Below are 15,367 nucleotides of genomic sequence, written 5' to 3'. Positions count from 1 at the left end.
ATCCCTATAACATGTTTTTATTGCGCGTTTTGCCCCTGACATACTTAAAAATACTATACTGCCCTTTGATGTGAATTAAGAGCATTTGATTTGGCATGTGGAATTAAATGAACAAAAAAAACACTGTAGTTGAAATGAATTCGAGTATGAATTCTAAGATCAGAGTAAAGTAAGAATATTACTAGAAACTAAGAAATCATCACACTTTAAAAACATCAAACATACGTTTCTGAAATCCATCAAACACAAGTTTTTGAAATCCATCAAACACAATTTATTAACATAAGATACTAAAAACTATCAGAAGCTATCTTTATGGCAGAGAGAACAAGCAATGCCATGTCATCCAAACTGCTTCAACAGCCTCAAACTTAGCCACTTGCTCCTGGAAGCATAGGGTCTCGCTTAATCAACTGAGAAATCAAAAGGGGAAGTCAGTGAACAGTCAACATTATATATACCAGACTCAAAGAGTAAATAATAGTTGCAATTGAAGTGCATTGCAAGAATACAAATAAATAAAATTGAAGTGCATTGCAAGAATACAAATAAATGAAGGCCAAATGTATACTGGGTGAAGGTAATGAGTCTGTTACACTTCTTATTAGGCATACGTTTCGTCCTGTCAGTTGTGGCTTAAGTAGAGCCGTGAGGGCAATAAGGTTTTTTTTACTGTTAGATCAGTTAGGCAGGCTTAGTTGAGTGGTTAGTGTTAGTAGTTGGTATCTTTGGTCATAACAGAATATAAGTGAATTCAGGAAGAGTTCCTAGCTTCTTGAATGCTAGTAAACTTAAGTATGCTCCATGATCAAAACTTTAAACTATAGACAATGTCCTTTTGCAGACCTCATATATTACAAAAGAAAATGAGAGCATCCCATGAGTAAACATGAAGATTGAGCTATGAGGCCTAGATCAACACAGTTTTTTAGGGATGTACAGGAATCATCATAAGCATTAATAAGAATTCAGTATCCAGATATAATTCCACAGTTTGTATTATATGATAAACAAAATGAACGCACCTTACAACTCTTCTTGCTATTACTCTCTTGTATCTTTCTCTTTGGCCTCCCATTAACATAAGGAGATACAAGACTCTCCATATAGATAGGGGCACAAATATATTCCTTAGTCTTGTAGAACAGCATATCACGACACAAAGTTCTCTTGTTAGGAACGTAATGTTCCTGCTCTTTCAAGCATTGTAAAGCTAAGTTCATATCACAGTCCTTTTCAAACATTTCCCAAGACAGCTTTCCATTGTAGTTCTTCAGCATCCATAAGTTATCGTTAAACCCATCACAAGGAAATACGCATAAACAATCTTCGATAATACCTAAATTCATATTTGGGCAGCTAGCAACACCAGATTCATATCGCTCATCATCAGGTTCGGAAATTTTGATAAATTTTTCTTCAGATAGCTGAAACGAAGCAATGACTCTCTTCTTATTTGGAGATGAAGAATCTTTCATAATCCAATGAAGTGCCCCATTGCATAAGATACCAATCCTACTATGAAATGAATACTTTACATCTCCAATTAGTTTCCAAACATTTGATTTCAAACTTAACACTTGAAAACACGTCCAACCAACACGTTTACGGAACCCTAATACAACCTTGTAATCATCCGTAGATGAATCATAGCCAAAACCCCAACATAAATGCTTGGTATCAAGAATTTGAGGCTCTTGTAGTGTTTGAACCTCTCTAGTTGAGGGATTAGCTACTACAAGTTGAGAAGCAAAAGAAGAGATGCATACAAGTCCATTGGAAGAACCAAGAAGATGACAATCACGATCATCAAATAATCTATCATCAACATCACAAACACGCGACCCGTTGCGATAAGAGACCCTTGACATAACAATCCACCTATCTATATCACTGTTTTTGTAATCAATTTGGTAACTATAGTTCATATGGAATTTAATGAAACTAGAGTCAGAGATCAAATTTTCCCAAGACTTACATACACTTTTGCATCGGATTAGATCGCTCACATTCAATCTTTTCAGTATATTCGGAAGGACATCATCGTGAAGCTCTGCCATCGAAACCCTAGAGTCGGCAATCCGATAGGAAAGAAAAGGGGGGGGGGGGGTACCCACACGATAGTGAGAAATTTATTTCTATGGGGTATTTATTAGGGATTTTAGTTATCAACACTCATAAATGCGAAACATGATACGAAGATATTATTATCATGATATTTTAGCATAGAGTGAAATTCATTTACTGAAATGACTTTTACAAACCTACCATATATGATTAGTATATCAATATCGATAAGATCACTAATGACATCAAGACATCATGATCCTCGATAATTGCTTTGCTACACCAACTGAAATCAGTGTTAATAACATACCTTCTTTCTCAAGTATTTCTTTTAAAATGATATTGTAACCCTCTGACCTTGGCAACCCAATCTTAAAATTTATTGTCATGTCCACCCACACATTTTTTTTTGGTAATTCTAAGGGTTGCAACAATCCTCTCGATGCCATTGTGAAATATTTATGGTGTTGACACACGTCACACTCCGCCATCATTCTTGCTATGCCTTTACACATACCCTCCTAGTATACATCCTTTACCATCTTTTGGTAAGTTTTTTTGTACTCCTGAATGTCCCGCAATTGCACTCGCACGTCACTCATGAGATACACAAGGAACTCAAGATGATGATCGAGGCAGCACTAAACAACTTTGATAAAGGATTCAGTCACCTTCATCACTAAGCCTCGGTGGTGCGGAAGTCCCTTCTTGAACTTGCTGCCTTATTATCCACAATTCTCGAGCCCAGGACAGTTCTCACAAAACCTCATTCCATTAGACTACCCATGGTACTGAAAGGGTACCGAAGGATGATGATGTCCCCTTTCATGAATGTACATCAGTCGTGTTTTTTTTGGTCCTATATTAAATTTCAAAATTATATCTTAATAGTTTGGACATCCAATTTTGATGTTCCTCAAAAATGATTTGTTCTTGTAAGTAAACATTTAAATCTTCGTTGGTTTGGCTGAACTATGAAACACTTTCACACGAAGTATGGATGCCACTTTTGAATGGAGAATACTATCGCTATTAGTTCTCTTTCATCAACTAGCTTGTACCGAGAACCGGTACCAAGGACCTAACTGTATTAGGCCTTAGGCCACTGGTATTCCTCCTTGCATGAGGACTGCCCCCAACCCAAGGCATGATGCATCGGTTTCCATAATGAATTCCTTGGGTAAGATACAGTATTACCAAGACCGGTATTTATATCATTGTTGTTTGGTCACTACTAGAAAAAAAGGCTTTTCTTGACAGACGAGTAGATAAAAAGCATATATAAAAGAACACCTTTAGAAGAGTAGATAAAAAGCGACGGATCTGTTTTAGAGCCTTGAAAGCCGAGAGCATGAAGAGCAGTAGACAACCGTTGGAACCAAGCTCGGGGAGCTTGCTTAAGTCCATACAAAGACTTAAGAAGAACACAAACATGATTGGGTTTCGTTGGATCAACGAAACCCGGTGGTTGTTGTAAATAGACCGTCTCGGTGAGATTTCCATGTAAAAATGCATTCTGAACATCAAGTTGTCGTAAAGGCCAATTATTGTCACCGCCAAAGATAGAACAACCCGAATAGTAGTCGATTTTACAACTGGACTGAAAGTCTCATGATAGTCAAGACCCTGTTGTTGATAAAACCTTTAGCAACCAAACGTGCTTTGTAGAGCACAATAGCCCCGGTATGATCGCGCTTGAGTTTGTAAACCCATTTACATTCAACGACATTCATATTTGAGACACGAGGAACTAAGGACCAATTATTGTTCCGTAGAAGAGTAGAATACTCTTCTGCCATGGCCTGACGCCATTGAGGCAATTTGTTGGCAATAGTAAAGGTTGTGGGTTCAGTATCAGGAGAGGAAGTATGAGTGTGATACGAGGTGGGATCATATGGTTTGGTAGGCTTAGGATTAGGACGAAGGTTGGAGGGTCGAACGCATGGTTGAGATTGGGTAGCTTCTGGTTGGGGAATGGCAGTTTGAGGGAGAGAGGTGTCAAGTTGAGATGTGGTGGTTCGCGGGCGTCGGTGATAAGTATGGACGAGAGGGGGACATTGTTGAGATTTACAGGAAGGAGGAGATGTAGAAGATATAGGAGATGTAGGTGGAGTAGTAGGTAATATGGGTGGTGGTGTAGTGGGTATATTTGAAGGATCAGAAGTAGGATAGGACGATGTATATGGGTTAGAAGAAGAAGGTTCGGGTGGAGTTGGGGGGTTGATGTTGTATGGAAAGGATCGTTGATGAAACCAAAAATGACGAACTATATAAAGTCTTTCATAGAAAGGATCAAAGCATCGGTAACCATGATGGGATGTGCTATATCTAAGAAACACACATGGGAGAGAGCGAAAATCCATTTTATGGTTGTTGTATGGACGAAGGTGCGGAAAGCATTGACAACCAAACACACTAAGAAATGAAAAATTAGGTTTGTGTTTGAAAACATGTTCAAAAGGTGAGATGTTTTTGTTTGTACGGGAAGGCATGCGATTTATAAGATAAACAATTGTGTCAAAAGCAAAATGCCAAAAACATTGCGGAACAGAGGATTGGGCAAGAAGAGTAAGACCGGTTTCCACAACATACAAGAGCGTTTTGTTCACTTGTATGAGGACAAGATAGGTGATGGGTGATACCGAGAGATGAGAAAAATTGTGAAAGGTTCCGAAATTCACTGCCCCAATCAGTTTGAACTGATTTTAACTTAGTTTGGAACTGCCATTCAACAGTAAGAATAAATTGTTTGAAAGTATTATAGACATCAGATTTGGCTTTTATAGGAAAAAACCACATAAAGCGGGAAAAATGATCAACACACAATAAAAAATATCGATGCCCATCAAATGAGGTAACGGGAGCAGGTCCCCAAACATCACAAAAAAGTAAGTCTAAAATATGAGAGCTTTTATAAGTAGAGGATGACAAATGAAGTTTAGAGGATTCGCCAATAGAACATGAAGTACAAGTTGAAGTAACATGTTTATCTAGTAAATGTAAACTATATTTAGAAATCATTGACTGCAACAACTGCTGATGAGGATGTCCAAGGCGTTGATGCCAAGTGATCGAAGAAGCACGAGTGGCAGAAAAAGCAACTTTGGAGGAAGTTGTTGGGTTAATCGTTTATTTACCGGGTCATGGATACGGGTCAATAGGTCAATGATTTGGTAGCTTATTGGTCATGGGTAGTTGATGGAGTTTACAAGCATATCTATAAATAATAATGATGGAAAATAAAAGGTGTTTACTTGTTCAAAAGTGGACCGATTCGTGTGGGGTCTTCCCATATTTTACTTTTCTTTAGGAGTAAGTTTAGAACGTGGGTATGATATATTACTTAAAGAGATGACACAGCTAGAGTAGTAGTAGATGTAGTAACTTTGTTTTTTTTAATATAATAGGAAGCTTCTCCATTTTCTGTTGCAAGTTTATATTCACATACATACGTGCATTGTGTGTGTTTTGTGTGTTTTTTTCAAGGACCTGTGCCAACAATTGGTATCATAATGTTAGCTTAAGGAGAAAAGTGGCAGCTTCCTTTTGTTAATCACATAACTGTGGACAGAAAGTAAACAAATAAACTTCTCTACCCAAATAATTATAACACGGAATTGATAGAGGGAAGTAAGGGAAAAAGGGCTATATATTATTAATATCAGTAGAGGCTATATATAGCCTTCTTAGATACCCATGTGAACTACTCAACCTAAAGATCCGGTCTAAGCTAAGGACCCATACACTTGCACATGATCCGGTCAAAACTAAATACACATTCTAAATAATCTACTATTTTCTAAACCATAAAACATAAAACAATAGAAAACTTATTAAATTCAAAGTTTCAGCCATGCACAAACCAATTAACCCAACAAAAGTAGGCTGGAATCACGGAAGATGGAAGGAGTAAAGGCCGCAACTACTTGGACCCGTGAGGAGGGTAGTGTGAGTAATCTCGTCCTTCACAACAAAAAAAGAAGTGTGAAATTCAAAGTAAACATTATTATCATGGAAAATTTTTTGAACAGAGAGAAGATTTTGTTTGATTTCTGGGACATGAAGCATTTGTGAGAGATGAAAAGTTTTATATGGAGAGTAAAGTTGTGAGGAACCGATATGAAGAATGGGTAAACCTTTACCGTTCCCAACATGTAGAGTATCATGACCGTTGTATGTCTCAGAATGATCAAAGATGGAGAGGTCGGCTGTAACATGATTAGTTGAACTAGTATCGGTGACCCAAGAAGAGGAAACCTGGGAACGGTAATCAGCAAAATTAGCAGAGGGTTGTTGTCTCGTACAAATCGTTGCGGGATCACGTTTAGGGCACTGGGATGGAACATGGCCAATATTGCACTTGTTACATGTGCCATAAACAATATTTTGATTAGATGCCCAAGTAAACCGAGTTCGATTACCTCCTTGTTGTCAGTTATTATAGTTTCCACGACCTTGGTTGTTTGTTGAGCGATTGTTGCGATTGTTGCCTGATCGGTTTGTGTAGAAGGCTTGGGCTGGTGGTGAACTTGTTGGTTGAAGTTGTAACCCAAGCTGTTGTGCGAGTTGTTGAATAGCCTGGACAGCATCATCTTGTGACAGGGAGTGTCCGACAAGAGAGGGATTAGGTTGTCAGGTGGCAGCAGTGAATACTTGAGCTGGTGGCACCTCTGTAGAGGTCTTTCTGATCATGTAGTCGTGGTCGGAGAGAAGACCATTAAGTTCAGCAAAGGCAGTGGGAGAGTGTTGGGCTAACAAGGTGGATTTCATCCTATTATATTCGTCTCTTAAACCTGATATAACAAGCATCATGTGGTCCTTTTCTTTTATTGGTTCACCAATGTTGGCTAGAGCATTAGAGTACTCTTGTGCTCGAGTTAAATAGGCAGATGAAGATTCATCTTCCTTCATTGAAATGTTCAAGAGTTGGGTTTTAAAAGTATATTCATAAGAGGAGGTATGAGGAGCATAACTACATTCTAAAGACAGCCAAAGGTCACGAGACGTATTACCTTGAACATGTTGAAAAGAGGTTTCTAAGGTGGTGGACAGAATGAGCATCCGAAAATGCGCATCATTGGATACCCAAGCTTTGTAATAATGGTTGGATGTCGATCTGGAGGTCACTGCGTCTCCTTCTTTGCCAGAAGATGTGGTGGATACGATGGTGGCTGGAGGGCACAATATTGTGCCATCGACCTAACCAAACAAATCGTTGGTGATCAAGAATGGTTGTAACATGGTTTTCCAGTACCCATAATTGCTTGGAGTCGAAGTAAAAGCAAATTTATGAGAACTGTGCCTTTTTTTTCTCGGTTGTAGAAAAAATCGTGATGTCTGCCATTGTACTAGTTGGTCGACGATGGGTGTAGAGGAGTTGTTATGGCCGCTTTAGGGTTAGTGATAAAAGCGCTCTGATACCAAAATAAACTTGGTGAATAAGGAATTGTATTCTTAAAAATCATACGTAAGCAAGGATTACAAGAATATATATAGTAAATACATTTACATTAACACCCCCTGTAGAATATAAACTACATATATATATATATATATATATATATATATATATATATATATATATATATATATATATATATATATATCGTCTAATACGGTGTAGCACTCTTTACACTCTATTCCCTTTCCACAGTATCATGGTAAGATATTTCCGATTGACAATCATATCCCTCGTTTTCGCAGCAATTTAATACCCAGTATGACATTGGTGATGCTTAGCTCTAGTGGCAGGAAATCATCTACGACCCGTAGTTCGTGTAATGCGAGAATCATCTTCTTATAAATGCCTTTGCTTCCTTACACCATTCCATTACCAACCATATCCTTACATTGTTACCTGACACTAATAGCCTTTAACATATCACCAAGCGTTGTGACATGAAGTTATGAGTCGCCCCGTTGTCAATTAGTATCACCACTTCGAGACCGCCCATGTTTTCACGTATTTTCATAGTGTATAGGGGCGTTTACAATATATCCAAGTTTAATTTGACTTCCTTTGCATCCAAGTGAGCATGATCCTAGCTTGTATCTAAGGATGTTATAAATGAGTCGACCTACTGGCGAGCTACTTGGGATTGGATTGTTAGAAACTCGAAATGAGTCGAGCCATAACAAGCCCGAACCTGAGCTCGAGCCTAGAATAAATCTCATTTAACAAACAAGACTCATCTTGAGCCTACACTTAAGAGCTCGTTTTATTTTGTGAGCTTAAACAAGTTTTTTTATAATTTGTTTTTATTTTTATATATTTTATTTATTACTTATATATTAATAGAATATGAAAAAATAACGAGTCGATCCCGACCTTTAGCGAGCTTTACGGAGAAACGAGCCTTAATGAGCCTTAACGAGCCGATTCCAAGGTTCATATATGTTCTACAAGCTCGAGCTCGAGCTTTAGTAGCTTTAAACGAGCATGGATCGTTGTGAATCTCGATTCGGCTCAACTCTTTTACATCTCTATGTATCGGACTGTTCTTCCTTCCTTCCTTCCTTCCTTCCTTCCTGGTCCTCTTCTTCATCTTATTTTCCCATTAGGCTATTTATAGGACCCGTTAGGGTAACAATTGCCCCCTACAAACTTGGCATCGCAGTTTAAGCATAACCTTTTTTCCCTTTTAGCAGCAAGTTCAACATTCGTAAGTCTTTCGAATGTCCATGGCTATGCTCCATGCCTCCTCCAACATTCCTATCGTAGGTTTCCATAGCTCCTTGGGTTTGCATAGGCATCATATTGCTTCCAAAATCCAATTGTGTTGCTGATGATCGGAATAGCCCACGCCCTAATCGTTCCCTCTCTCATTGACACGGTTCTCATTACCGCCAATCCCATTGTGTGGGTCAAGCCCTTGGGTTATATGACCCTCACCAAGTATCTAGGTTCTTATTTTAGCTGCTTGATGGAAGTTCTTTCCCGAAATTTATAATATAATCCTATAATACCGGAACGTCCTCTCCTTTCGGAAACTATCAAGGAGACACCGTGTCAGTCCTCTTCTTATGGAAACGTATCGAAACAGTAACGTTTAGACAATAAAAAGACAAATCTCCCTGTTAATTAATAACCCTGTTTCTGGTGACACTTATAGACTTGTCCAAATTTGCAAGATGAATCAGGTTAATGAAGCTAACACTCGAAACGACGAACCAGACAGCCTCCTGATGAGTGATTATGACTCAGGTAATGAAATGGAAGATGTCAGAGTAAAGATGACTATGACATAAAATTCTGATCCAAATTCATACAATGAGGTTTTTAAAAGGAAGAATTGAAGAAATGTTGTAATGGATGCATGAGATTAAGTCGACTAAGAAGACCACTAATGGAGCTTAGTTGGGCTGCCAAAATGAGCTAAAACTAGTGAATCCATAAGACCAAGCTGATGCATAAGGCCTTATTAGTAGCAAAAAACGAGACTCATAGAGGTATGGAGTCGATTAATTAGAAGTTTATGTACCTCGTATGGAAACAGTAGGAACTACTATGGCATTGGATTCTAAAAAAAGGTGGATATTGTGGTAAGTTGTAATGCAGGTAAACGATGCACGCGGGTCAATGGGTCTATGGGTTATACCCGAAGTCTAGTGGGTCGATGTATATAATGTGTTAAATGATCTCATTTGTAGCTACCAAGATATTTTCTCATCTGTATTTCTCAGTTTCTCTTTCATCTTGAGTTAGGGTTTTCGTTTAGGGTTTGTTCATAAATCGTTGTCACACTACATTTGTAATATGAGTGTGTGACTGATTTTGTAGTGAGGTTTGATTTGTAACTTATTGATGTAAACCATCTGTTTCATAGTGAATGAAATGATGATGTTGGGAAGATCTTGTTTCGATTACGTTTCTTTACATGGTATCAGAGCTATGGCTCCTTCGATGTTCTTGTGACGTTCGTTGATTTGCGTTTGTTCGTCTCACGATCGTACTGGTAATTTCTGAACTCCTTTCTTTATTTGCTCTTTGATTGACGCAGTTATTTGTTTAATCATGAGTTCGTGTGAACTCTGATCTTCTATTTCATCAACTGTGTTCTTCTTGATGTTCGTTTTGATTTAGGGTTTTCTCTGGAAAATCAAATCAAACATCTGTTTTCTTTTGGATCTGGTACTGCGAGATTGTTTGTGATCTTGTAGGTTACTTCTGTGAAGATCAAATCAAGGTTGTCTACAAGACTGGTTGTGAACAAAGATTAAGCCAAATCGATTAATCTATGAGTCTAAAATAAATCACTAGGGGTCAGAGTTCATCATTGATAAACCCTAGTTGAGAACGGACAAAGAGAGTCGATCCCAACACTTGACTCATCCTAAAAGGCTTTGTGAGCAATTTCTTATTCCTTTCTTTTTGTCTTGCATATTTGTTTGTAAAGATCCTGGTGGTCTGTGTGTGTTGATTGGTTTTCTTTTGTATATCTGTTTTATTTCTTCCTCTGTACTGGTTGTCTTGGGCCCCGACATACGTGGTGACCATCTGGACATAAAATCAGTTCAGGGGCAAGTTTTCTTGATTTCTTTCTTGCTGTTTTTGGTTCATTTGCTTCTATGACGGGTGGCTCAAATGATCCACCTAGTGGAAGTGGGAAGGATGATCAGATTAATTTTGATGATCCTCTCTACATTCACCCTTCTGATAATGTTGTTACTTCTATAATTACAATCAAGTTGACTGGTAATGAAAACTTTAGGTTATGGAGAAGTTTTATTTCTAGGGCTCTTAAGGCAAAGAATAAGTTAGGCTTTGTTGATGGTACTTGTAAAAAAAGCAGTGTTGATGACTCAAAGAAAACTAAATGGGATAGGGCTAATGTGGTTGTTTGTTCTTGGTTGTTGTCTTCCATCTCTGACTCAATTTATCCGAGTCAAGCTTATTCTGAAGTAGCTGAGGATATTTGGGAAAATCTTTTTGAAACTTACAATAAGTCTGATGGATCTGTTGTTTTTAATATACATCAACGAATTAATTCCCTTAAACAAAATGGTACTTCTCTGTCAGATTACTTCAATAAGCTTGATTCTCTATGGAAAGAATTTGATGGTCTTACTAGTTTAACTGAGTGTACATGTGATGCTTCTATTAAACTAAAGGATCATTCTAATCTCATGAAGCTTATGCAGTTTTTATCTGGACTTGATGATTCATACAGTCAAGTCAAAAGTCACATTTTATTAATGGATCCCTTACCTAATGTGAAAACTGCTTTTTCTATTGTGTCTAGAGAAGAATCACTTCAAAGAAATGGTTCTTTGACTTCTCTTCAGGCTTCTCAGTCTGTAAATAAATCTCAGTCATCTACTTTTAATAGCAAGTTTAATAACAAGACTAATGTTAATAAGAATAAGGGTTAAATTGTTCAAGTTTAATAACATATGATTGCCTCTGAGTCACTACTCCATGACACTGTGGATGTGTCAAAATTAGATTTGTTGGTTTGTCATCCCAATGGTACATCAGCTAAGATTGGAAAAATTGGTAACATGAATTTATCTAATTCTTTAACACTGTTTGATGTGTTTGCTGTTCCTGATTTCAATGTTAATTTTCTTTTTGTTCATAAGGTCTATAAAGATAGTAATTGTGAGGTTGTTTTTAATGAGCATAATTGCAAATTCATGATTTACAGTCAAAGGTGATGGTGGGGAATGGTAGAGAGTCTGGAGGTCTCTATTACATTAATAGTGCACCTTTAGGTAGTCTGTCTAATTCTTCTATTTCTTCTTCTGTTTGTTGTGTGTCTAAACTAACTTGGCACAATAGACTTGGTCATCCTTCTGATCAAGTTTTGAGTTCTTTGAGACATAGACTTAAGATTGGAGGTGAAGTTCTTCCACCTTGTGACATTTGTCATAAGGCTAAACAAACTAGAGAATCTTTTCCTGTTAGTCAACATACTACTTCTAAACTTGGTGAGTTAATTCATTTAGATGTTTGGGGTCTTTATAAAGTGACAACTACAGAAGGATTTAGGTATTTTTTGACTATTGTGGATGATTTTACTAGGGCAACTTGGGTTTATCTTTTAAAGTCTAAAGATGAAGTTTATGTTCTTGTTTTCTTTAATATTTTGATTAATCAGTTTAGTTTTAAAATAAAGGCAGTTAGATCTGACAATGGTACAGAGTTTTTAAATAACAGAATGAGACAATTAACTGAATCAAAAGGAATTTTGCATCAAACATCTTGTGTTCATACTCCACAACAAAATGGTGTTGTGGAGAGGAAACACAGACACATTTTAAATGTTGCTAGGTCTTTCATTTTTCAGTCTGGTTGGCCAATGAAACACTGGGGAGATGCCATTTTAACTTCAGTTTTTTTGATTAATAGAACACCTACTTCAATCTTAAATGGTTCTTCTCCCTATGAACTTTTTTATAATTGTGCACCTGTTTTTGATAAACTTAGGGTATTTGGATGTTTGTGTTTTGTCTCTAAGTTGAATAATAATGATAAATTTTTTGAAAGAGCTGATAAGTGTGTTTTTCTTGGTTATTCTTCTGATAAAAAGGGTTACAAAGTTCTTAGTCTTGATTCTAATCTTATTTCTATTTCCAGGGATGTAAAGTTTTATGAGTCAGTGTTTCTTTTCAAGCTTAAAACTTCATCTTTAACTGATAGTTCAGTTGTCACTGTAAATTCAAATGACCTATTTTCCTATGATGAGTAATAGCAAGAAGATTGAGCTATGAGGCCAAGATCAACAAAGTTTTTTAGGGATGTACAGGAATCATCATAAGCATTAATAAGAATTCTGTATCCAGATATAATTCCACAGTTTGTATTATATGATAAACAAAATGAACGCACCTTACAACTCTTCTTGCTATTACTCTCTTGTATCTTTCTCTTTGGCCTCCCATTAACATAGGGAGATACAAGACTCTCCATATAGATAGGGGCACAAATATATTCCTTAGTCTTGTAGAACAGCATATCACGACACAAAGTTCTCTTGTTAGGAACGTAATGTTCCTGCTCTTTCAAGCATTGTAAAGCTAAGTTCATATCACAGTCCTTTTCAAACATTTCCCAAGACAGCTCTCCATTGTAGTTCTTCAGCATCCATAAGTTATCGTTAAACCCATCACAAGGAAATACGCATAAACAATCTTCGATAATACCTAAATTCATATTTGGGCAGCTAGCAACACCAGATTCATATCGCTCATCATCAGGTTCGGAAATTTTGATAAATTTTTCTTCAGATAACTGAAACGAAGCAATGACTCTCTTCTTATTTGGAGATGAAGAATCTTTCATAATCCAATGAAGTGCCCCATTGCATAAGATACCAATCCTACTATGAAATGAATACTTTACATCCCCAATTAGTTTCCAAACATTTGATTTCAAACTTAACACTTGAAAACACGTCCAACCAACACGTTTACGGAACCCTAATACAACCTTGTAATCATCCGTAGATGAATCATAGCCAAAACCCCAACATAAATGCTTGGTATCAAGAATTTGAGGCTCTTGTAGTGTTTGAACCTCTCTAGTTGAGGGATTAGCTACAACAAGTAGAGAAGCAAAAGAAGAGATGCATACAAGTCCATCGGAAGAACCAAGAAGATGACAATCACGATCATCAAATAATCTGTCATCAACATCACAAACACGCGACCCGTTGCGATAAGAGACCCTTGACATAACAATCCTCCTATCTATATCATTGTTTTTGTAATCAATTTGGTAACTATAGTTCATATGGAATTTAATGAAACCAGAGTCAGAGATCAAATTTTCCCAAGACTTACATACACTTTTGCATCGGATTAGATCGCTCACATTCAATCTTTTCAGTATATTCAGAAGGACATCATCGTGAAGCTCTGCCATCGAAACCCTCGAGTCGGCAATCTGATAGGAAACAAAAGGGGGGGGGGGTACCCACACGATAGGGATAAATTTATTTCTATGGGGTATTTATTAGGGATTTTAGTTATCAACACTCATAAATGCGAAACATGATACGAAGATATTATTACCATGAAATTTTACCATAGAGTGAAATTCATTTACTGAAATGACTTTTACAAACCTACCATATATGATTAGTATATCAATATCGATAAGATCACTAATGCCATCAAGACATCATGATCTTCGATAATTGCTTTGCTACACCAACTGAAATCGGTGTTAATAACATACCTTCTTTCTCAAGTATTTCTTTTAAAATGACATTGTGACCCTCTGACCTTGGCAACCCAATCTTAAAATCTATTGTCATGTCCACCCACACATTTTTTTTTTGGTAATTCTAAAGGTTGCAACAATCCTCTCGATGCCATTGTGAAATATTTATGGTGCTGACACACGTCACACTCCGCCATCATTCTTGCTATGCCTTTACACATACCCTCCCAGTATACTTCCTTTACCATCTTTTGGAAAGTTTTTTATACTCCTGAATGTCCCGCAATTGCACTCGCACGTCACTCATGAGATACACAAGGAACTCAAGATGATGATCGAGGCAGCACTAAACAACTTTGATAAAGGATTCAGTCACCTTCATCACTAAGCCTCGGTGGTGCGGAAGTCCCTTCTCGAACTTGCTGCCTTATTATCCACAATTCTCGAGCCCAGGACAGCTCTCACAAAACCTCATTCCATTAGACTACCCATGGTACTGAAAGGGTACCGAAGGATGATGATGTCCCCTTTCATGAATGTACATCAGTCGTGTTTTTTTTTTGGTCCTATATTAAATTTCAAAATTATATCCTAATAGTTTGGACATCCAATTTTGATGTTCCTCAATAATGATTTGTTGTTGTAAGTAAACATTTAAATCTTCGTTGGTTTGGCTGAACTATGAAACACTTTCACACGAAGTATGGATGCCACTTTTGAATGGCGGATACTATCGCTATTAGTTCTCTTTCATCAACTAGCTTGTACCGAGAATCGGTACCAAGGACCTAACTGTATTAGGCCTTAGGCCACTGGTATTCCTCCTTGCATGAGGACTGTCCCCAACCCAAGGCATGATGCATCGGTTTCCATAATGAATTCCTTGGGTAAAATACAGTATTACCAAGACCGGTATTTATATCATTGTTGTTTGGTCACTACTAGAAAAAAGGCTTTTCTTGACAGAAGAGTAGATAAAAAGCATATATAAAAGAACACCTTTAGAAGAGTAGATAAAAAGTGACGGATCTGTTTTAGAGCCTTGAAAGCCGAGAGCATGAAGAGCAGTAGACAACTGTTGGAACCAAGCTCGGGGAGCTTGCTTAAGTCCATACAAAGACTTAAGAAGAACAC

General features: G+C 37.3%; 2 protein-coding genes across 2 annotated transcripts; both read right to left on the bottom strand.

Moving 5' to 3' along the window:
• Nucleotides 1-968: 968 nt before the first annotated feature.
• Nucleotides 969-2,060, bottom strand: LOC128126824 (F-box protein CPR1-like). Its single transcript, XM_052764959.1, has one exon. It carries the CDS (start codon nt 2,058-2,060, stop codon nt 969-971), a length of 1,092 nt encoding a protein of 363 aa, XP_052620919.1.
• Nucleotides 2,061-12,830: 10,770 nt separating this feature from the next.
• Nucleotides 12,831-13,933, bottom strand: LOC128126823 (F-box protein CPR1-like). The gene is made up of 2 exons (XM_052764958.1): nt 12,899-13,933; nt 12,831-12,842 (listed from the first exon to the last, which is right to left on the bottom strand). Exons 1-2 carry the CDS (start codon nt 13,931-13,933, stop codon nt 12,831-12,833), a joined length of 1,047 nt encoding a protein of 348 aa, XP_052620918.1.
• Between the last annotated feature and the right edge of the window lie 1,434 nt (nt 13,934-15,367).

This window comes from Lactuca sativa, chromosome 6 (genome assembly GCF_002870075.4).
Source record: "Lactuca sativa cultivar Salinas chromosome 6, Lsat_Salinas_v11, whole genome shotgun sequence".
Lineage (NCBI taxonomy): Eukaryota > Viridiplantae > Streptophyta > Magnoliopsida > Asterales > Asteraceae > Lactuca > Lactuca sativa.
The sequence above is the reverse complement of the archived record's forward strand: the minus strand, read 5'-3'. Positions and strand labels throughout refer to the sequence as shown.

What these genes read in the sequence shown, in the direction of transcription:
- LOC128126824 (XM_052764959.1), bottom strand. Translation starts at nt 2,060, where the DNA reads ATGGCAGAGCTTCACGATGATGTCCTTCCGAATATACTGAAAAGATTG.
- LOC128126823 (XM_052764958.1), bottom strand. Translation starts at nt 13,933, where the DNA reads ATGGCAGAGCTTCACGATGATGTCCTTCTGAATATACTGAAAAGATTG.